At 35.0% G+C, this 24,991-nt stretch overlaps 1 protein-coding gene across 1 annotated transcript in view; it reads left to right on the forward strand.

The window, feature by feature from the left end:
- trio (trio Rho guanine nucleotide exchange factor) overlaps positions 1-24,991 on the forward strand; it is a 684,295-nt gene that overhangs the window by 324,439 nt on the left and 334,865 nt on the right. Inside the window, exons 15-26 of the mRNA XM_089645879.1 lie at positions 15,370-15,532; positions 15,947-16,078; positions 17,219-17,405; positions 18,707-18,935; positions 19,716-19,941; positions 20,435-20,638; positions 20,979-21,328; positions 22,705-22,947; positions 23,037-23,394; positions 23,513-23,626; positions 23,706-23,972; positions 24,698-24,945. Coding sequence (XP_089502005.1) covers positions 15,370-15,532; positions 15,947-16,078; positions 17,219-17,405; positions 18,707-18,935; positions 19,716-19,941; positions 20,435-20,638; positions 20,979-21,328; positions 22,705-22,947; positions 23,037-23,394; positions 23,513-23,626; positions 23,706-23,972; positions 24,698-24,945 — 2,721 coding nt within the window. The remainder of the gene's footprint in view (positions 1-15,369; positions 15,533-15,946; positions 16,079-17,218; positions 17,406-18,706; positions 18,936-19,715; positions 19,942-20,434; positions 20,639-20,978; positions 21,329-22,704; positions 22,948-23,036; positions 23,395-23,512; positions 23,627-23,705; positions 23,973-24,697; positions 24,946-24,991) is intronic.

Below are 24,991 nucleotides of genomic sequence, written 5' to 3' on the forward strand. Positions count from 1 at the left end.
TGTCTATTGTTTGCGCATAAACCAGATCTAATTTCTATGAATGGGAACCAATTGATTCAGGTTAACCTCAAATTTATTGTGTTTACTTTGACATCAAACTTGTGATTTAGCACTGTTGACTTTGAGTGGGGTTTGAAATGGTCTTTTTTAGTCTAGTCTTTTTGCCTTTCTTTCTGAAGTGGGGCACCGCGCTCGTATACTCTGAACTCTGATCCCCGTCTCACCTCAGTACTAAAGCCCCTAACAACCCTTGCGTCTCGAGAATGTATCTCTTGGAGCTTCAACGTAAACACTTGAATAAACAGATCTTTTTGACCTGTAAAGCTACGGAGTGGAACGTCAAATTGGATACCTTAATGAAATGGTTGTTGCTATTTTTACCTACTTTTTAATATTTTTTCTGTTTTGTATAAATTTTAATTCCACGCCATTGCACACCCTCAAGGTTCCCATTGACGGAGTTCAAGTTTTTTTGTGCTAGAAAGCTAATATTCCAAAAAACTCTTTCGTATGGATTTTTTTCGACCCTATAAATGGAATGGTAAGTTTTTAGATTCTCACGGTCAAAAGCATTTTTGTTGTTTGTTTTTGGGGTGTTATGCCGTGTTGCGCTAACACCCCAAAAACAAACAACAAAAAAAAACAAACAACAAAAAAAACTATAAATGGAATGATTATTATAAAACTCTTATCCCGAAAAATCTCGCAACCACTGTAATAGTGGGTAAGAGGGCAATGGGAAGCAGATGAGGAAGTGTACGGTTACGAAGTCCGGGCGAATTAGATATAGTTTATTGGAGGTCTCTGTTCATTGGGATACCTACCAAGAATATCTTCCATTCTAGAAGGAATTGCAAAAACGAAAGGGTTAGAAAGCTATTTATATAAATAAAAATGGAAATGTTGGTTTGTTCAAAATCTTAAAACTGATCGAAAATTTGACACAACGCTACATTCGAATACGTCTGTGTTTTTATATACCTACATTATTTTTTTATTTATTTGTAAGAAACAAACAGCTTTTACATAATGTACAATGATAGATATAAATATACAAGTTAACTGAAGTCAAGCCACAGCAGTTTCTTATGCTAAAGTTCATTAAAAATGAAGTTTTAATATCTTATAATTAATTTGGTGTTAAAGGAAGGGGAGAGGAAGAGGAAAATAGGAAGAGGATAGGAGATGCTCCCGATAAATTGCATACTCTCATATAATCGATCGTACGCATTACTTCATCTTCATATCGATATTTCTTTAGGTTATTACCAAAAATGTCAATGCTGTAAAATTTTGTATTGTATTGTTCACATATACGAGGAATCGGGAATTATTATATAGATATGAGGTAAAAACATGTTTTTTTAAACAGCGCCATCTGTTGTATGTAAAAGCAACACGCACTATTGTTTCTCTATCTGCACAGACGGACTGAGCCTCAGTGACGCTTGGCTAGTAATAAATAAAAATGATTAGATAATTTGTATTGCGCCGTTTTTGTGAAAATTTACTATTCATTGTCGCTGTACAAATTTTACCTATAATACCTTAACATACTTCTTACCCGAAATTAGTTTGTATTCTTACATTTATTACCTATTTCTCCTCCTTTAATTTTTGAAACGTATGTGTTTGATTAATTACATTAATTTACTTGTCAAACAAGACATTGACCCTGGTGTCAAGTGTCTACACTATTATTATTTATTTTCGTTCCATCATTTTATGTATATTCCCACACATGCCAAAAATGGCAGGTGTTTAGACTCTAGAATTAGGTATCTACTCACTTTCGTTCTCTTTTAATTTCTAATGCTAGATTTGGTTTCGTTGAACATTAACCGCCTCTCCGTATATGAATGGCCTAAAGTGTGTCAGCAATTTACATATTACCTAAAATCATACAGACATTTCTCTTTAGTTCAAAGCGCTAGGCATATTAGTAATTTATTGTTTTGACTCGATGCTCTCTTGCTATCTTGTTTTAAATGTGAAGTGCTTACCCATCCAACACTTAAACAAATACGTACATTACTTGTAAGTATATATATAATATATGTTAAGGTTAAAATTAGCAAAGCATTTAAACCTACGTGTGTAGCGTGGGCGGGTGTTTTTTTAATGAAACAATAACAAAAGTATAAATAAAATGTTTTCTTTATTTTACGTAAGTATTTATATTTTAAGAATATCAACAGTAACACCCGCGGCTGATTCAAACAAAATATTATTTCTTTTGAATAAATTGTTATTGAAATTACGGTTAAATTTATCTTTTATAACCAACATAAAATAGGCCCCACATAATTTTAACTTTGTAAATTAGAAAAATATTTTATATTTTCAATTTATTTGTCAAGGCAACTATTTACCTACAGAAAGTAATAAAATTTCCATTATGAGCTGTGGAGTTCTGAAATGTCTTTTTTAAACTATGTACATTAAAATAAGTAAAAACCATTTATTTATGTGAATATCGCACATGAGTCCCAACTGCTCCCAACCAGGGAGATCATGGCATCCACAAATGGTGCATATTAATGGGGAGGGGAATGATGTGTCAGAATTACCTGGCTATTGAAGTCTGGTCACCAAATACGGCTAAAGCCATTTCAAGTAACGTTTCAAATTCTGAATGGTGGTCGTTCACTACGATGATATTATTTAGAGAGTATTTTCCACTCTTAATTAATTAATTATTTTTTTATGATTTTATTGTGAATTTGCTTGACTTACGACCACAGAGGCCGACTTGAAATATTTATCATTTATTACTATTACATTTTAAAACGAAATAATATTTTTTTTCCTTAGCGTTATTTTATTTGTTTAAATAATAAAATTATACATGTTGCATAAACCACTGAAGTTTTCACATAAAATGCATGATACACACAGAAAAAAACATAAATAAACATAAAAACACCTTACTGAAAATAACTAAGATATCTTACACACAAATATTAAAGGCAAAAATCACGTAATTCGGCGAAATTTATGAAAGTTATTTAACGATGTGCATCATTTGTATCATCGATGCTGTGGAGCATATAAGTTTTTATGCATAATTTTGCTAATTAATAAGAAGTTGAGAATCGCATACGCGACTAGGTGAAAAATATGATGGATAATTTCATAAGAATTCCTTCCATAATCGAATTATTCGATTCAAACTCATTTTTACAATTGAAAATTGCTTCGAATCACTTGTTCCTTATGGAGGACTACTAATTGTACATTTTAATTTAAAATCACTGAAAACTTCGAAATCGTGTAATCTCACCTTGATTAGCGATTAACAATTGTAAAGATAATAATATATGTATCTCTTGAAAAATAAATAATGTATCAGATCATATTAAAGTCAACAAGCTTTTTATGCTCAAAGTTAGCTAATAGTTTGTCTTTATTATTAGCTAACTTTGAGCCAAAAAAGCCTGTTGACTTTAATATTATCTGATCTGCATGATCTGAAACATTATTTATTTCTCAATAGATACATATATTATTATATTTCCAATTGTTAATTGGAAAGATAATTTATCAGATCACGCAGATCAGATCATATTAAAGACATCAGACTTTAATATTATCTGATCTGCATGATCTGAAACATTATTTATTTCTCAATAGATACATATATTATTATATTTCCAATTGTTAATTGGAAAGATAATGTATCAGATCACGCAGATCAGATCATATTAAAGACATCAGACTTTTTAGGCTCAAAGTTAGCTAATAGTTTGTCTTTATTATTAGCTAACTTTGAGCCTAAAAAGCCTGTTGACTTTAATATGAACTGATCTGCATGATCTGATACATTATTTATTTCTCAAGAGATACATATATTATTATATTTCCAATTGTTAATTGGAAAGATAATGTATCAGATCACGCAGATCAGATCATATTAAAGACCTCAGACTTTTTAGGCTCAAAGTTAGCTAATAGTTTGCCTTTATTATTTTCAAGAACACAGTAATCAGAAATGGGATGTTTGGCAAATTTCGAATGAAATAGGTGTGTGTTTTAAAAAATATAATATTATATTTAGATGAAACCAGTTGGGATTAATAGTTAAATTAAAGTCGTTTATTTGAAAATATATATTTTATTAATAAAGTATATTTACAGCTTCATTAAATAATAATGTGAAATATTTTTTTTAAATGTTTCGATTACATCGCCTATGTACTGATTGTGTTACGAATGAAAATTATACGTTTCGAAAATCATGTCGATTACTAGGTACTTTATTAGAATAAATTTGAATAGAAATGTTTCGAATCGAATGTCTGTATCATATCCATCGCTAAGTAGACGTAAGTATGTAGGCACCTTAAATAATAATATTTTGGATGATTTCTATAGCTCAGTTTTTGTGAAAAATTACCTCCATATAATATATTTCTACAATGCTCCCTTATTACTAACTATAGCCTAGACCAGTGGTTCTTAACCTGGGTTCGGTCGAACCCCAGAGGTTCGGTGAGTCAGTCTCGGGGGTTCGGTGGAGGTCAAGACCCCCGACTTATATTTGATGAATTCATTGAAATTCAGCAGAGCCAGGTTCAACAGGAACTCTTCAGAACAACATCGCTCTCAACGTTTTGGTGTCAACAAATGGAAACACACCCTGTTATTGCTAAGAAAGCTCTGGAGATTTTTATACTGTTTGTTACAACATATCTTTGCGAGCAATCCTTTTCGAAGATGCTGGATATAAAAAAGAAGAAGAGAAATAGACATTGTGAAAATGACATGAGAGTGGCACTTGCCAAGGTAAAGCCGCAAATTTCTGAATTGGTTTCTGAAAGGCAACAGCAGAAGTCACACTGATTTAAAGTAAATAATAATGAATATGTTTCATGTTTTGATTTAACCATTAAAATTTAATCTTTTGATGTTTGTTTTTTATTTTTTTTTTCATTTTGTACACCTATATATAAATATATACCATGTTTTTAATTCGTAAGAATCTAATTTTATTTTTCAAATTAGGAGGGGTTCGGTGAATGCGCATATGTAACTGGTGGGGTTCGGTACCTCCGAAAAGGTCAAGAACCACTGGCCTAGACAATCTATTATCAACTTATAGCCAACCGTTTGCAAATATTTACAATGCATTTGACTAACAGAGAAAACTTCCCGATTAAAATATTGCTAATTTATTAAAACTATCTACTAATTATTCGTAATCCTGTTAAAAACGGTATGGTGGATAAACACGTGTTTCGATATTATTACGAATTTACCAACACTTTAAACAGTGCAAGGATTTTCTTAGAATTTATCTTCCTAAATGTAATAAACCTTGTAGGCACTAACTAGCTACCGCTCCTGGGCCTTGATTCTCGAAGAAGTAATTCGAAGTCGTTCGAGTAAGTCGACTAATATATGTACTTTCGACGGCGATTGCGAGCGGCCTGGATTGGAGAATCGATACCCTGGACAGGCAGGAGCCAGCAACGTTATTATTATGATCTGTTATCTAGTCCTTCGCTACCCGCTGGTCCCACTCCAATTATCGCGTACCACTCGCAGTCATTTGTTTGTCAGCCAATAATCTGTTACGAATCGAAAGGTGTTTCCAATAGATTTGGCCTTGAATTTTTTCCATAGAAAAGCGTGTGAACCGAGTGCGGGTTACCAACAACAAATCGACCTAATGCATACATTTAAAACATAGTGTCAATTTATTTATATGCAGACGGACAAATGAGGAGCAAATTCAGTATAGTGTATCAATTAACCTAACCTAACCTAAATAAACACAACGCCGTTTTGCCGCAGGTAGGCTGACATTCACAACAAACTCTTTTGTTTCTGTTACAGCGTCTTTGAGGTAATTTTTTCACAAGTTTTCGGCGTTATACTTCCAAATTATCTATTTATTATTATTATTACGTCTTCCTCGAATAGTCCTGATTTCTTTTTCGATTCACATTCGCTTCATATATTCTTTCTTCAGCCGACTTTTCGGCAGCCTTACAATGTCAATCATCAGAGCAGATGTGATTTGATGGCTCTGATGATGACCACTGAAATGTCTTTAGAAAAAAATGATTTAAAAAGTAGGAAGCGTGAAACAGTTTAATACCGTTAAAGTAAACACCGTAATGGGATTATCCTTGAAAATCTTACATCACATTATTGGAACGAATTATTTTTTTAATCCATATAATTTCTTTTTAGATCCATATCTATGGACTTATTAAGTTTTCAGGCACTGCGGCTTTAAGGTATCGCAACCAACCTAAACACAGCGTTACACAATGCACACAGATGCATTGCTTGCGTACATCATGTTATTCAACTTCGGAAAATAAATTATAATGAATTTAAAAAAAAATCGATTGCTAGTTAGGTGTACCTATATACATAATGAAAAATTGACCGTTTAATACTTGTCACGCTTGCTATACCTTTCTTACTAAAAACGATAAATAGACGTGCTAAGATAAAAGTATGTTTCTCAGTGACGTTTGGCAAGGTCGTCACTGTCTGAAGTATTATACACCTACGCAGCAATACACGGAAAACTATGTTTGTATTTTTTGGGTCAACTCTAATTGCGCGACCTCTACCTCAAGAAGAATACATTGATATAATTTGTATCCACTGTATCAACAGTAGCGACGCCCCCGAATGCTAAGATAAGCTTGTAGATCTGTTAAATTGTGTTCTGATTATAATTTTTGTGTAGGTTTGCTTACCTATGAATACAACACGGATTCTCAACGTTGTTCATATTTGATTTATACGATTTTTTGTTTGTATATATAATCGGACACACCTCGTTTTTTTTAAATATAAATTTATCTTTAAATGATCCTTCACGATCCGTTAGAAAATATGTAATTTAGGTTCGCTTTCTCGTCAGATCTGACTTGTCCCCAAAAGTAACAACTCCAAATCGTGCATTGTAGGCAGGTAGGTGTGACTCACTGAAGAATAAACCTATAGAAGTGAGCGTGTCCGTCAGCTCGATTTTTTCCCTTCCTTCGATTAACCAAATTAAAGATGAAACATTTTGAAATACCGAAATTCTTTCTTGAACAGGTATTCGATTTAATTTGCCTGTCTTGAGCCTAGGAGCCGAGAAGATGAGGAAAATGAAGGTTGGGAAGTATCTACCTAGATTTCAGATCTGGTCACCAAACACGATTAAAACCATTTCAAGCCATGTTTATTGTCTAAATTTAATGAAGTACTGTTTCTGAATTTTTTCGCCTGTCTGTAAATTCGTTTGTCTTTTGGTACCATTTCTGTTTTAGAAAATCTGCTGCATCCACTTTATTATTCAAGCAAGCCTTACTTTGATTAGATGGCTAACTTTGACTACCGATCAGTAATGATTCTAATATCAAATGTGAAATCGTCGTGTTTATTTGGACTTCCTTATCCCCTTTTCTGGTGATACGATGGTGCCTACCTGCCTAAATTGGAAAAAAAATTGTCACTGCGATAGTGAAGTTTCTGACGCTCGATCAACTTTACAGAACTAGTAGTATTCGGGTTGGTGTTCTTTAACCAGGGCTATTTCATTGGCTTGTCTCGGGCCTAGGGTTCAAAAGTTATTATGTTTTATTTCAAATCGGTATGGATTACACTTCTAGGAATGTTCTGATCAGTGATTTGCCCATATAATCAGCGATTACGTGGTAACAAGAACTAGCAACCACCGTTTTAAATGAGCTAAAAAATATTCCTCGGGCGTAGGAACTATTCTGAAAAGAACGTTCGCTCCGAAAGTGAAACTGACCCGGGTTTATACCACGCATTTTTATTAGGCTTTGCGTAATTAAATCAAGTTTTATTTACCTTTTGAAATAACAGTAGCTTCATGCTTCATTTCTTATTTACAACACACACAGTACGTCTTGTACACTCATTGCGTTACGAAATTTATAGATTATAGCGTACCTGCTTCGAATCCTACCAGATATTTTGTGTGTTTAGACGGCTACAACTCACGGATGATAAGCTCTGGCATCATGAACATCGTTTGCTGTGTGTAATTTCTAAACTGCATCGTCAAAAAAGTGTCAACAGCAAAGAAATCAACGATGACACAAGAAATCCTTCTATTCCGTGCGAAGCCGGGTAATAAAGCAAGACTTAATTAAACAGCATCAAAATTCTCGAACAGTGACTCTTTCGCTCCCGGGCATCACGTTTGCTTTTCTATAAATGTGTAGTATAATTTTTATTTTGTTTTTTTTTTCAACGTAATATAAACCAAATAGAAAGATAAAAATTATAAGTAAAGGAAATGAGAAAAAATTCAGGAGCAAAACTGTTGAGATTTTATGCAACTTTTTGAGCCTTTTCCGTTTTCACTTCATTTCCATCATTATCTATGAAGCTTGTAAATATACACTCAACTGTCAAAAAATACAAAATACACCTTATCGTTTGTTCTATGAATTTCTCGGTTATAAGAAAAAAATATTTCTTCAAAGCAGTTTGTAAACTCGGGTGAAGCCGGATCGTAACCACATACCTACCTGTAAATTTCGCAGTTGAGTAATTTTATTAATGTACCTTGTAATAAAAATTAGCGGGCTGATTGAATCATTAAGCATTTCAATTTATTTTTCTCGCAACGCCTTGATTGAGATGCGCAGATAATTACGGTCGGTTATTATTTTTCGATTAGGCACAATTTATTATGAGGCTGACTGACATTTGAACGACCAACATCCTTGTTGTGTGTGCCAGTTCTTCCCGCACCTTTTGACCAATTGTCTGTGATTGCTTACGAAACCACGAAATGAAGGACATGTTAAGCTGGCAAAATACAAATATCCCTGTTTAGTGAACCAGACGCGCGATTCCTGGTTTACTCAAGGATAAGGAATTGTCCTTATCCTTGTCGTAATTGACTTTTTTTCGTTAACACTTTCGAGTGCCGACATATCTTTAAGGATATGTTAAAAAAATCAATTCTCTGAATATAACTAGCTATTATGGGAAAACTTTTAATGGTGGATTAAAACTATTATTATAAATATAAACACATTATCTAGTAAGACGGTAATATTAAAAAAACACACAATTTTTCAAAAAACAAATAAATCATTACGAAAATAGAATCAGATAACGGATGGTCAAAATTCAGTTTCGGGACACGAAGAGTTGAGGATCAGGAATAGTAAAACGAACGATTATTTCATTAATTTAGATATCAGTTCTCTCGGATAACGGCGAAAAAGTAGTTACTTTTAAAGTTAATTTTACTCCTCCTGAGAATTCCTTGATAGTCCTGCTGCCAAGAACACCGTTGTGACCTCTCCCTTAATGTCAAGCTTCGTTTATGGTATTTTTCACACATACGACACAATCATGCAGCAGGTATTGGAGGCTACAACTGAGCTCTCAGCAGCACGACCACACTGTTTTGATCCTCTCACTCCAAATTGAAGGCTTTTTTTCACTAACTACCAAATCAAAATTCCGGTGACCATCGAGTGAATTTGAAATAATCGTGAAAAAATGCGTATGTACTTACCTACTATTTTTGTTATTAAGGTGGCTGATTGCTTAAATTGCTATAAGTAACTTTATGACCGAAATAGTTTCTATTTTTATACAAAATAATAATTAGTTGATCATGTGAACATTATTGTCATTAATGGTGATTAGTGCAAATCGTAATTAAAATGGTGCGCTTCCTAAGTGTGATTCCGGTCTTTGCCCAAAATGGCCGAGGTTGAAAATGCTTCCCAGAAATGTGAAAAACTGAAAAAGTGATAAGTTCTAAGTTCCCCATTAAATAAATACCTTCGAATGGGTTTCTTGAAGTCTGCAGTTGAAGGCCAACTCCGCCGCTCGATGTCTCACTTCGGATATTGATGTCTCACCTCTGACGTTGATGTCTCACTTCGAAAATTGATGTCTTACTTCAGTTGTACCAGTGATAGTAATCATACAAGATGATAAAAAATAACAGGAGAATGTACAAATTCAAGAATAAGTCTACAGTCCAGTGCAAGAAATGGAGGTAATGATGTGTATTTATTATGTAAAATGTTTTTTTTTCAGATATACGTTCAGTTTGATAGAACTTTGTACCGGTGGTACTGTCATTTCCAAATCGGGGAATATTGTGATGTACAGGGAGGGGGGGGGGGATAATAGGAAGGTAAAATGGAAGGTTAGGAAACACTTGGGTATGTAGACCTGGTTATGCCATACTCATTTCAAGCACCGCAAACCATGAAGGGAAAATGTGATGGTTTTTGTTTTAATTTTCCTTTTCTGGGAATTGAACTCACGACCTCTTGTCTCAGGGCTAATGATCTTACCTCTCTGCCACGGAAGTGGCGTTTCTGTTTAAAGATTTGCTATTAAACGGTTAAAATTAAATAGCATTGTATCACGGAAAAGTATAATATTGCTACGATAATAACATGCAATTTGGGATATGTTAGGCTAATGTCTTGCTTAAATTACTTTTAACCACGATTTGGTATAAAGTCGCTGCACATAATTACACCAGAAAGCAAACATTCACCTGACGCTTTGAATTTCTGCAACATTAAAATGAAACAAACAAAATACTGACACGTGGTGTGAAAAAAATACTCATGGAGATACTTCTGTTTTGAATTAAAATTTATAGCGTATCAAAGCAACCATACGATTATTTGGCTAGCATCTTCACGTTGTCCTGGGCTCTGTGTAATTGAATGATATCATTTGAGCTCTGTGCGGACTTTATGATAAAATTGTGAGACATTACCATACTGCTCGTGTAATCTGGTCTCTCACGAGTGATGTTGCGTGGGACACCGCTGCTGGGAACCCATCGCTACTGGTCAGTCATTGGTGGACATTGTGTGACAATTTAGTGGACAAATCACTGAAAGGATTTCAATGCACAATCGGGGCTATTGTGAGTGTGGGACATGATATTTTTGGCCCTTGGACTCACGATTCTAAACGATTTTCAAGAATCGTCTATCAAAATTAACGATTTTGCTCACACTGTTTGGTTATTTGACATAATGGACATCCTCCAATAAAAACTGAGTCAGCAAAATTAATGGCTTTCGTCTGACATAGTCCTGTTTGGTCATTGGACTTCCACCTATAACTACTAGCTAGTGCGTGCTAGCACAATCAATGGCTTTCGTCTCCCACAATCCTGTTTGGTCATTGGATTTTCACCTATAACTACTAGCTATTGCTTGCTAGCACAATTAATGGCGTTCGTCTCACACACTCCTGTGTCATTGGACTCCCACCAATAGCCACTGAGCTAGCAAAATTGATTAAATTTATGATTTACGTCGAACAAAGCTTGTGTATAATTTTCCGACTTCCACCAATTAACGAGTCAGGCGATTTTATGATTATAGTTCCACAGAGTTATTATTTATTCAAACTTCCTATTGATTAGGCCAGCAAATAATATTATTTAGTTTAATAGAGATCATGTTTAATGATTTTTGTCGAACTAAGTTGCTGTTGTAAATTAATATTACTAAGGTAGTTAAATTTATTTATTTTGCATACTTGATTCCTGTTAAATTGTAGATTTTTATATTCATATTACAATGATTATAAAACGAATTATCGCTCTCAAAAACATAAATATTATTGAAGTAGGTAATCTAGCAAAGTTTGTATACAGACCTTACCTTCAATCAATTAATGTTATTACGACACCCTCTAAGTCTTTTAGTTCCCGAGGCTTTGTTAGTATTTAATCCCCTATTGTCTGATTCATAGGGCGGGTAATGAAGCTGGCCATTAGCTGAATATTGTGATCCATTTAATGTTAAACGAGCGCTTTGAAAATTGTAGATTTTAGCTTGAAGCATTTTGTTATTTTATGATTCAACCTAACACAGCTTGTGTTTGATACAATTTTTTAAGGTTCGGTTGTGAAAATGCATCAGTAGTGCAAATTTAGAGATTGTAATGGTAAATACTTACCTATGTAATAAAAACTTCTTTGTCTTCTTGTGCCTTCTCCTGTCGGAGATTAATAATTATGATTTTTTTTTAAATGTGCGTTATCCTTGGGCCATGTTGCAGAACAAATTTAAGTCGAAGTTCGGGAAATATTTGGTAAAAAATGTTGTCTGTGTTACAAAGGATAGTCGAAAATCGTAGTTTTTTGCTATTTGTCAAAATAACAAACAATGACACATTATCAAATTCAACATACTTTACATTGTGCAATTTGATATTTTCGAATAATTAACGTAGGTTTTGGCACAATATATCTGTACTACAATGAACATAAACGGGCATAGTAAGTAAATTATATCGACAGGCATAACCGATAAATCCCCAAGCGCCCAACCAAACATTAAGCTGGGATACTGTTTCAAAGCACGTTTCCCTTGGCTATGTTTTCACGGTTATTAGGGAGGATTAATTCAATTTACAGACTGTCAATCAACAATCATTGTTTAACAATAAGTAATAACATTTTAACCGGCGGCGCAACGCGAGTTCTTATTACCGTACACTCATATCCCGTTTCATAGGTTTGGATGTGAAATTTGCATAGCGTAATAACTTCGTATCGATAATTCCGTTGTGGAATGCGCTCGAAGAATTCACCATCATCATCGATAAGTGGTTTATCGGATAAATTCTTAAAATAATGTTTTTTTTTAATAAAACATTCCATTTGATTTGTTAGATAGGTAAATGAAGTTGAAAAAAATAATGTAACTTCTAAAAGTCATGTATGTAGGTACGTACATCACATCACTTTTTATATATTTAATAATAGTAAACTAATACTTGTAAAGCGCAGTTTTTTGTGTTATTACGCTTCTCTCTACAATAACATATTCAAAATAATGATTTAATATTATCTATAATATTGTCGTAAGTATTGATCAAAATTTAAGTGAACTTATTAAGTTGTTATATATTTTGACGTATTCGAGTTTAAAAAAATTGTATCCGTTACATGACAACACATATGGGGCTCTTTAGACGTAAACAGTCATGCTATAAGTTGTTATGTAAAACTAAAGTTGCGGAATCGATGTTCTCAAGACACGTTATGTTCCGTGTAGTGATGGAAATTATCGACATGCATTTCGAAATGATCGATTTTAAATGCGTTCGAAACTTTTCGCCATATTTTTGTTGTTGTAAATATTAAATCGATTTAACTATAAATCTATTTAAATTCGTATCATCGATAAGGCTCGTCATTTTATCGAGATTCTAGCTAGTTATTTTTACCATTTTTTTTGCGTTTAAGTTTTTGTTTCGAAACATCATTCGATTATTTCTGTTTTCTGTATCAGATATTTAGCTGATTTCGTGTCTCACGTTTCATAAACCGCTTATCCTGTAGATAATTTACATAAATTCTTTTTGAAAGCATGTATATCTACTAAGTGCAGAAAATTCAATAAAGATATTCGTTATTGATTATGGCTACGACTTTCTCTATTTTAATTTTATTTCAAGTTACGCTAAAATGAGTCGGTATGATATTGTTCCACAGTTGTACTTGAACCACTCAATGTGAAATCAATTCAATTGGTTGGATATAGAATTCGTGAGAAATTACAAGTTAATAACTCTCACCAATTATTTGGTGTGTATTTTTTGATTCTATAGAAACGCTGCTGTCTTTCATTTTGATTTTATTATAAGAGCCAACTATTCCTGTACATATCGTGTGTGCTATAACCCGGTTACAACCGTGTTATAACCGCGGTCATGCATAAGCGATTATAATAATATATTCATCGTAATATCAATGATTAACGGTTCTTGATTCGACTGGTTCATTGAACATCTGATTAAATTATCTATGTATTGTTCGTCACTTTCACTGCTGTTTCCCAGTGTAATTTGCTTGTTAATTGACAGCGATCGTAATACGAAAATAATGCTTTAATGAATCGGTTATCCGTTTTTTGCTACGTATTTTAGACATATTACTATTCATGACTATGTTGGTACATAAATTTCTTCGGAGTATGCAAATGATATTACAAGCATTTACAATGTCGTATTCAATTTATGAAAGTATTGTAGTTATCGAGTTTATAATAGAGTTATTGAATTGTTTAAACATTTTCCCATAACAAGCCAGCTTTTATGCTGCTCTATCTCCTTGTTATTTAATTTACGGTTTTTTTTTCAACAAAAACATCTTTTTGTTCACTTTTTAGTTAATTAAAAAAAATTCAACCATGCAGTTGATTAACCCGACTAGTATTGAATATACAATAAGTTTTGTAGCATATAAATAAACATGTAATTTAAGTCTGTAATACATATATGAATATGAATATATTACAGACCGTTTCCGTAAACCAATTGGAGGATAGAATTGGAGTAGCTAGAAAAGATAATTATTTAAGAAGATATCATTAAAAATACTACATTTTGTATTACCTAAATATCCAACAACTATAATTTGGTTTGATATTAAGATTTAAAAAAAGACTAACATTTTAAGATTATTATTATTTTAGTTGCACAACTTTCAACAGCAAAGTAAAAGCTCTTATTTTGTGAAAAATTCTGATAATTACGATTTATTAATTTAAAATTATGTACCCAAAAAAACAAATAATTTTTTTGTGTAGTTACCTTGTCACATTGCTATAATATTAATATTAATATATGCAGGCGAATTCTCTAGTTAATGGTGACATTTGTTTTTTTAAATATTGAAGACAATATTAGTGATTTCTAAACGAAAATCTGAAACAGAAAAATCAGAAAAGGAAACGGTCACATCTGGGACTCGAACCCAGGATCCTTGTCTTTCCGTGACAGTGCTCTACCAACTGAGCTAATGGGACCCTATTCCCCCGGTCATTTTTAACTGTATCATACTTCGAATAAGAACTACTAACATTGTCTTCATTTTTTCACCGCACATTTTTATTGGCAACTATCTTTATGTATGATCGCAAGATTCAACCCGAACTAAATGCAATATTTAAATATTGAAGACAATATTATAAGACAATATATCCTGGGTTCGAGTCCCAGATGTGACCGTTTCCTTTTCTGATTTTTCTGTTTCAGATTTTCGTTTAGAAATCACTAATATTGTCTTCAATATTTAAATATTAAAATTTGAGTTTTTACTCAATAAAGTCATTCTGAAAAATAAAAATTTGTTTTTTTTCTTCTATTAAACTAACAAATCATTTGTTATGTGAGTTAGTTTCATCAATAATTAATCATCCTAAAAAAAAAACTTCACACCGCATCCCCAAAGATGACAGAGGCCCTAAGTGCATTGTTTTCTTGAGTACCATCTGAATGTGAGTAATGTGAAAAAATTCAAAATTTTTACCCAAATTGATTTTAATTTATCATTTTTTTTCTAATTTAATTGAATTTTCTTGTTTGCAGGTCTGTCAGCGATATGGACAGCACTGGATCAGTGGCTGCTGTAGAGAGCGCCCTGGACCGCCTGCGTCAGAGGAGGGCTGAGCTTGACGAACTATGGGCCGCCCGGAAATTGCGCCTGGACCTATGTCTAAGACTGCGGATATTCGAGCGAGATGCTCTCGAGGTAATTACTGAACTGTTTGTTTTTATTATTATATTTTAGACTTAAGTTTCAAGATTTCCTTTCGACCACAGTGCGATGATATGTTGCCAGCCGTGGCTTGCATTTCATACATGTTGAAAAGCCGGTCATTTGTCAAGAAATTTTTTATAAAGTGGTGATTGACCTTCTGTCTTTACATTTGTGGCAACAAAACTTTTTATTTATTTATCAGTTCCATCAGTGTATACAAAAATTAACCTTGCCATGCAAAGTCATTCGTTTTCAATTTATAGACTTTATGCTTCAAAGTTGTTTTTTGTTTCTAACTGTTTTTTTTTGGTTTGATTCCTGGTTAAATTAATAACCCAGGAGTTATCTTTCTCATGTATTTTGTATAGTGGGTTTTGTTGAAGAAGGTTTTGTCTTAAATTTCAGGTGTCTTCCCAACTGGAGATGTGGGCGGAGGAACTGCAGCACAGCGAACTCACTCGGGACATGCAGCAAGCCGAACAACTATTGAGGCTACACAACGAGAGTGTGACGCAGATGCAAAACACTACTTTTCAGGTATGCAGTTCATTGTTTCTTAAATTACTTACTTCATACTATTTAATGGAAGGGAGACCGCTCAACTGCCCCATGGCATTTACATCAGTTATGTCCAAGGTGATGAATATTTGATCAACGACAAACTATTCTCATAGGACGAGTTGTTTCGGAGAATTTGAACAATTCGTCAAATTTCAACGTTGTTTTTCGGGTTCTGTGAAAGTCCTATTAAAATTCTTTTATTATATCACTATAGGCTGGTTGCTTGACAGAACTGCAATAATAACAGAACTTGGACAAGTCTTTCACGAAAATTAACTTTTAAATTTGAAGAATTGTTCAAATTCTCCGAAACAACCCGTCCTTAAATTGGTTAAATAAGTTCCCCAGATAAAAGATAAAGGGGTAGAAAATGCTTCACTAACTTATAACAATTAACATTACAGGCTTGGCAAAATCAAGTTTTGTTGTTCATGGTAATCCTGATCATAGGCAGTTTTCTCTAAAGTTCGTTGGTGCAGTGGATACCCATAATAAACACGAAAATACGACAAACTTGCATTATACTTTAACCAAACTTTATGCAGTTTGCTATTTAAATTTCATGCTGAAAAATCTACTGTCTATATTAATACTGTCCAAGAGTGAGTTTCTGAGATGGGACTTTCTTTTATAAGAAATCGGAAAATGAAGCAAGTTGCAGATTCGATTACATTTGCAATGAAAGGCTCAAACTTCTCATTTTATATTGGAAAGAGTTCCTTTTCCATAATTTTATTAGAGCTTCAGGGACCCACAAATAAAGAGCTGACACCTACCACTATCCTTGCACCGCTGTTTTGTTCTCACACTGTTTGTGACAATTATGGTGTTTGTCTAATTAGTTAATTTTATCTTATTGTTGATACCTTCATCTCCTCTATTTTGACATTGAAAAACTGGAGATTTTTGACTTACTTGTACATGGTACTTATCATCATCAACCATTGTCTTGTATCTAGGGCCTCAGCACGGGTAAAGCACCCATTGATGCCTACGTTATCAAAGAATGTGAAAAATCTTATGGAATGAAAAGTTATGTTAAAAAAAATCTATTTATTTAATAAGGCAGGTATCTTCCACTATTTATTATATTTTGTTTGTCTTCTTTATACAAAGGTGCTACAACAAGGCCAGGAGTTGGCCGGGGTGCTGGAGTCTTCTGGTGTCTGTGTTATGGCTGATGCACAGTACAATGCTCAAACCCGTGTCCAGGTTTTACTGGAATTCCTTCACGAGCGCGAGATGGAGCTAGAGGATCTCGCAGAGATGAAGAGGGTCAAACTAGAACAATGTGTTCAACTAGGTTTGTATTATTTCTTTCACGTAAACCAGTAAACCAGTAAACTAAGAAAAAACTTAAAACTGTTAGAATATCAATATAGGCCAGTTACTTGACAGAACTGAAATAATAATAGAACTAGAATAAATCTGTCGCAGAACTTGAAAATTAACTGTGAAATTTGATGAATTTTTCTAATTATCCGAAACAACCCGTCCTATGTGTCAATGACGTTACAGAAGTCCTCGGGGCACGGGGGATATGTGGTTAGCATAGGAAATAAAATGTTGGTAGTTAGTTAACACTTTAGAATTCTTTCCTTCAGAATGTGAACATATAAGGATTGTCTGTAATTATTGTGTTTTCTGGTTTTGTACGTCTAGTATAGTTATATAGTTAACTTTCATTCTCTATTAGAAACTTCAAAATTATCTTTTGTTGTGATCAGCACACTCCTTATAATTCAGAAGTGTAAAAGTGCCATAAAGTATGCCATTTTATAGCAAGCTGTTATGTCATTTTTAAGATTAGATTTACTGGACTGCCATACAACACATGCACATTTTTTAAATCTACAATAAATCATAGTACTGCTGTAGTAAACCGGAATCAACAATAGCCACTTACGAACTATCTTGGAGCACCTAGAGCTAATTATAGAAGCAAGAAGGTAATTCCCAATCTTTTAGCCTGCACTATTTGCACGCATTTATCCAATTACAATCAGTGCTACACATTCTCCAGGAGAGTCAATTCCATATTGTGATAAATAATGTGATTCTATTTTAAATGTTTTACAAAACCAAAGTGAACACTTTAAAACTGATTGAATATGGCATGCTTATTTCACAAGCTTTTAATATGCTTTCGTTGCGGATCACAAGAATATGTACCTGTCAATGGTGGATATTTAAATCATAAATATGGCAGCATAATAAACCCTGTGTGGCAGCAATCATTTTGAACCCCAATTCTGTATTCTACTGCTTAACAGAGAACGATTTTCTTTTATGCTAAAGTTTCTATGACTCGTGCAATGTTCCATAACATTTCTAATTACTTATCACATACGCACAATGGCTGTGACTGCTTTGGTTGTGGTATGACGATGCTCAAGTTAATTAATATCAATCATTCCATGAAGTTATCTAATATTAATCAGTTAACGGTGTTAATTAATGTTAATCATATATGATTTAATCAAGATTTTCCCTACACTGAAATGATGGCCGAAATGTTTGCTCAAGAAGGCATAGGAAACATTACACTGCATAAAAATATCAATCAGTTCACAATGTTAATTAATGTTATTATTGTGATTCCAGGACAATTCCAAAATGATGCTCAACAAGTGATCAGCTGGATCCGCAATGGAGAGGCCATGCTGGCGGCCTCGTTCAGCGTGCCCGGTGCTCTGGCCGATGCGGAGAGGTTGAGGAGGGAGCACGACCAGTTCCAGGTGGCTGTGGAGCGGACGCACGCCAGCGCCGTCCAAGTCAAGTACCGGGCCGACGCGCTCGTGACAGCCAACCACTACGATCCGCAGACAATAAGGTAAGTTCTATTGATACCAGGTGATCAAGCAAATAGGCATGAAAAAAAAATTATCAATGATATTTTTTATAAGGAATAAATGTGTAACATGAAACACCTGCCTTCAAGAGGTTAATAATTTTTTGTGAAATATAAATTTTGTGTATATGCAGTAAAAAATCGCTAATTTGAGCTTCGGTAATGGTAAATTAGCCCAGCTTTGGTCTGGACGGTCAATTGCTATTTTCAGCTCCGTATCATTTCCACCATCATACAAACTAAGTAATATTAAAAATAATCAAATAATAAAAATAAATATCAAACAATATTAAAATAAATTACATACCAACTAATATGGACAATATTGTTTGTATTCTTATGGTTACCAATGTATCGATAATCTTTTATTTTATATAAATTTTAGTTTTTTTTTTCCCCTTTATTTTTGTTATTTTTGTTGTATTATTTTGTTCTATTATTTTATACAATTCTTTTATTTTATATAATTATAACTTCACATTTCTCATAAATTTAATTATTTCTTCTAATGCTGTCTTACGTAAAGTCACAAGGAGGAAATCCGTAATTGGTTTTATTTTGGCTATTTTACTTATGTACAATCTGTAAAAATATAAACTGTTGATTTCCCAAAAATGAATAAATAAATAAATAAACTAAATGACATGCGTCAATGACAAGACAAGACATTCATAAATTGCTTGCTCTACTAGTAGTAAACATTATTTTTTGAAATTTGTTTTTGTCATGAATTTTCTCTAATAAAATAATTTTCTATTCCAGAGATATTTCGGAAGAAGTAACCAAGCGCTGGCAGCAGCTGGTGACCCTAGCCGAGGAGCGCCACAAGTTGGTGACGGCCAGCCTGAACTTCTATAAGACGGCTGAGCAGGTGTGCTCAGTGCTGGACTCGTTGGAGCGGGAGTACCGCCGCGACGAGGACTGGTGCGGGGGCGCCTCTGCACCCAGCGATATCACCAAGGCACCCGCCACCGATAAAGCTTCTCAGGTAAATCCTTTTGCTTTCAGGATTGCAGAAGATTCTAATATGCTAAATATGATGAAATCTGAATTGGTTCTATTCAAAATCAAGATTGCCCTCTCCACCGGCTGTCGATGACGAAGATAACCATCGGGAACATAGAAATCAATGCCCTCTATGATAGCCATGTTTTTAAAAAACCACGAATCAATCTGAATAAATGTGTAGCAATATGCACATCCCTTTTGACCTGTAGATCGTTACCATTTAATGTTTCTGAAAATTTCTCTTAAATTCTCTGGAAAGCCCCGCCATGGTTATTTTTATGAGGAACCGCTTCCAAAGGAGCTAAAAATAGTCAGTACTGGTAACTGGAACTGTAGTGACAAACCATCTATACTGAGTGCCACACAGGATGTAATCATTGTTGTCACAAATTGCTGCCATTGGCCTGTTGTCTAACACTGATGCCTCAATCACCTTCTGAAGCACTTGTATCAAAGTGACTTTACTTTTACAGGTATCCCAGCTGATAGGCAAGCACCAGGAGCAGAAGGAGGCCTTCTTGAAGGCGTGTACGCTTGCCCGACGTACGGCTGAGACCTTTCTGAAGTACGCAGCCCGAAGTGCCCGCGCCTGCTCGCGCCCCCCCACCTCCAGTCCGGCTCCATACGACGCACGAGTTCGCTCCATACTGGATGCTCTATTAGCACAGGAGAACAATGTAAGGACAATGATTTTTTTTTACTTGTTTACTTTCACTTTCTCGCAAAAGCTATACTTACACAAGGGTCTTATGGATTCACTCACAGACTACCGCCTTCAAGTGTTGGGTTTCAGATGGTTTAGCTATTTGGTAAATTGAACACTGGAAAATGTGATTAACAATACACTCATTGCTTTCGTCATCGAGTGGAGAAGATATCGGAATCCATTTATATAATGTTTTATGTATGGATAATGAAATGCCAATTTATAGATTAAATAACCACTATTAATTTCGTTGGAATTTTAAAATGCTGGTGCTTTTCTTGCTGAGAGCCAATGTCATTTACTTCTTTCAGGTTCTGGAGCACTGGACCATCCGCAAGAAGCGCCTCGACCAATGCCAACAGTTTGTCCTGTTCGAGCGCTCGGCTCGCCAGGCCATCGAGTGGATCCAGGACACCGGCGAGAAGTACCTGGCCGCTAGGAGAGCAGCTCCCGGAGTCACCCTGAACAACATGGCTCAGAATCCGGACGGATCGGCTCCCGATGGAGACCGGCTGGTTCGGGAACAGGCCGAGTTCAGGGGGACAGCTAGAGAAAGTAGAGAGCGGGTGAAACTCTTGACTCAACTTGCTGACGGACTAGTGGATAAGGGCCATGCGCATGCTGCCCATATTAAACAGTGGGTTGCGGCTGTGGACTCAAGGTAATTAATTCCATATACAACATACATCTCAAATTTAACAGTAATTGTAGGCAACTATCTATTTTTATATTGAAAATATTTTATGTATTTTTCTCTTTTATTTTTGGAATGTAATGTTAGTAAGAACCCAAAAGGATGCTAGGCGTATATTGAAAGGACTGCTTGATTTTTAAAATGTTTTGATGGAAAGATTATCTAGACATGGACAATCTTGCCATTGAGACAGATTGGATAGACAGAATTTTTGATAAAATGGCTTACAGATCTCTGGGCCAAAAAGGCCCCTTTCCTTTCCTCACGAGTTTTGACTTTTTGATATAATGGCATACAGAGATCAATAAATGCAGAAAAAAAAAACATTATTCTAGAGAGGCAGTAAATGGAAAAAGAACTCTGAGATGTCCCACGACAACATGGAATGATCCAGTTTTTTGAGGACTTGATTCAGGTCATTTCAAGAGTCCAGTATACATATAAGATTGAAACAAAGAGTGTGTGCAAAGACAGTTCTGTTGTATCTGCCGCCTACCTTTTTGGTAAAATGGCCTGTTGGTTTTTTCTTTTCTTTTTAAAATGATATTACATTAATAACTGGTCAGCGGCTGAGTTGACATCGCGTGCAGGTTCCACCCAGGCATAGTGAGTTCAATTTCTTAGCTGGCCAAGTCCGCCATCATGACACAAGCAACATTTTCCACTTAATGAGGTGGTATTGGGAGTTTTTCAAATATCGTTAGGTTATTCGTAACCTGGGCATTTTGTCTTTTTTTAACAAAAAAATTCAATATTTTTTTACCAATCTTTCACCGTGAATAAAATAGAATTGAACTCAGTTCAATAGTAATTTATTATAGAACGGTATTTACATTTAAAAAAAAAATGTTAACTGCATAAGAGTCCCAACTGCTCTCAACCGTCTGGAGCCAGTGAGATTATGGCATCCCGAATTGTATATTATCACAGAGAGTTACTTTATTTGGCTCATATTACTTGTTTATCAGCACCTCTGCTAACCAACGCACCCATTTCTTATTAATGTACCGAATATATTTTGTTTTTTTTTTCACGAGGAAATATTTGCTATGCACCTTATATGTGTACATATTTGATAAGATGGAAATATATTACACGGTTTGTATTAATTTTGAGGCTGCAGCATAAAAAAATGTCATATTAATCAAAGCAGTCAGTGTGGATAATGTTTCCGTACTCTCTGTTGCACACATGGCACTCTCTTGTAGAGATAAATCTTTATCTATCTTTACGTCTCTGAAGCTGAAAGGCGATGAGAAATTTTGCTTACTTACTATAACACTTCTACGAACTGGTATAATTTTTTTCATTTCTGTGATTTATTAACATTTTTTTCATCACAGGTACAAGGAATTTAGTAACAGTATGGAGCTGTTCCGTGTGCAGCTGGGGGCTGTCTCCGGACCCAATGATTCTAGTGCAGCATCCGCTGGCTCTGGATCCCTGAGCACGGTAGCATCGGATGCAGGATCTGCAGCCAGCAGCACTGGAGATAGGAGCTCTGACCCTGCATTAGAAGCCAGACTGTCCACCCATCCGTCCAAAGAGCTCAATGAAGAAAAGAGACGAAGTGCTAGACGTAAAGAGTGAGTACATCACAGTTTTTAAAATGTAAATAAGTTGTTTTTTATTTAGAATTTCTGCCTGTATTAATAAATCTCACTTCTTCTTGCAGATTTATCATGGCAGAACTGCTTCAGACTGAAAGAACTTACGTGAAAGACTTGGAGTGCTGTATCAAGTCATTCTTGCAGGAGATGAAGTGTATCCCCAACAATGTTCCTCCCGCCATAGCCGGCAAAGAAGACATAATCTTCGGCAACATGGAGGAAATATATAGATTTCACAATCACATCTTTCTGAAAGAGCTTGAGAAATACGAGACTATGCCGGAAGATGTGGGCCATTGCTTCGTCACGTGGGCCCAGAAGTTTGATATGTATGTCTTCTACTGCAAGAATAAGCCCGACTCCAATAGTCTGCTGGTGCAACACGCTGGGTCTTTCTTTGAAGAACTACAACATAAGCATAAGGTATATGTTTTAATTATTTGTTTATAATTTTTCATTTTCTCTAGAATATAATGTTACTACGGCCTTCCATATAGTTGACTACGAAGTATTGTTTAGTAATGCAATTATTTTTCAACAGGTCGAGCATCCCATTGCCGCGTACCTCATCAAACCAGTTCAGCGCATCACCAAGTACCAACTGCTACTCAAGGATCTTCAGGGATGCTGCATTGAAGGACAGGGAGAAATTAAGGTCCGTATTTCATCAACAAACATTAGTCTTCAAATTGTCTAATTGTATAAAAAAAATTAAATCCTTTTTCATGTTTCAGGATGGGCTGGAAGTAATGGTGGCAGTGCCGAAGAAGGCCAATGATGCAATGCATCTTTCTCTGGTCGAGGGTCTACCAGGAGACGCCCAAGGAGGGGCCCTTGGGGAGGTCCTGTTGCAGGATGCTTTCCTTACGTGGGAGTCCAGAGGACTTGTGCGTAAAGGGAGAGAGCGAAGGGCATTCCTGTTTGAAATGTACCTCCTGCTCGCCAAGGAAGTGAAAGACTCCCATGGCAAAGCCAAGTACATTTACAAAAACCGACTGATGGTGAGTACAAACCTTTTACATTATTATTAAATCTACATCATTATCATTAAGTGCCTTCTTTACGTCAAAGTTAGGTGACCAGCAATCTGAAGTTTTTTGTGTCATCTGCAGTCAATGCATCATGGTCTCCTTGATGTCATCCATCCACTTTCTGCATCTTATTTTGTTTTGCAAATTCCAATTTTGTTAAATATATATAAAATACACAAGGAATGGTAATTATTATCAGCAATATGTATATGATAATTCCAGATAATTCTACAAATTCATTGAAATTCTTTTAGTTTGATAACCATACATCAATGGAAGCACTGAAAGCAATTGATTATAATTATGTACTTGGAAACTGCCGATATATACCTAATTATTAGAGATACAATTGATTCATTTGTATACATATTCATTACTAAGTTGGTTGTTTAGACACAACTTCTATTAAGTGATATCTTTTCTCAACCCTATCAACGCGGCTGTCTCTTGTGATCTCAATACAAAATAAATGCCAGTACCATTTAAATACAATAACATCCCCTAAAAGTCCCTCGTGGTGTGATATATTACCCTGAAAAGCTAATTTACTCCCCTGAAATAACAACAATGAGTGTCATCTTTATGGAATGCACTATCCACACAGCACATGTAATGGTAATACCCTTGCATGGTGATAATAATATGGAGAAAGAAAATAAAATTCCCTGATTCATTTTGTATAATTTTATTCCTAGACATCTGAACTTGGCGTGACAGAGCACATTGAAGGCGATGAATGCAAGTTTGCAGTGTGGACAGGCCGCGCCCCTGTGCTGAGCGACTACCGTCTGGTCCTGCGGGCGCCGTGCCTAGATGTCAAGCAGCAGTGGGTCAAGCGACTGCGAGAGGTCATCCAGGAGACCTACTTCAACTCTGCCCTGCCGCTGCATATGCCCAAGAGCCCGGCTAAGGTGAAGCCGTTGCAGAATCAGCGGTCTAGCAGGTGTGCTTTATTGATAATATTAAAAGTTCTCTCATTTGATCCGTAG

The sequence above is a fragment of the Hesperophylax consimilis genome, chromosome 23, assembly GCF_061612785.1.
Source record: "Hesperophylax consimilis isolate HC1 chromosome 23, BYU_Hcon_1.0, whole genome shotgun sequence".
Lineage (NCBI taxonomy): Eukaryota > Metazoa > Arthropoda > Insecta > Trichoptera > Limnephilidae > Hesperophylax > Hesperophylax consimilis.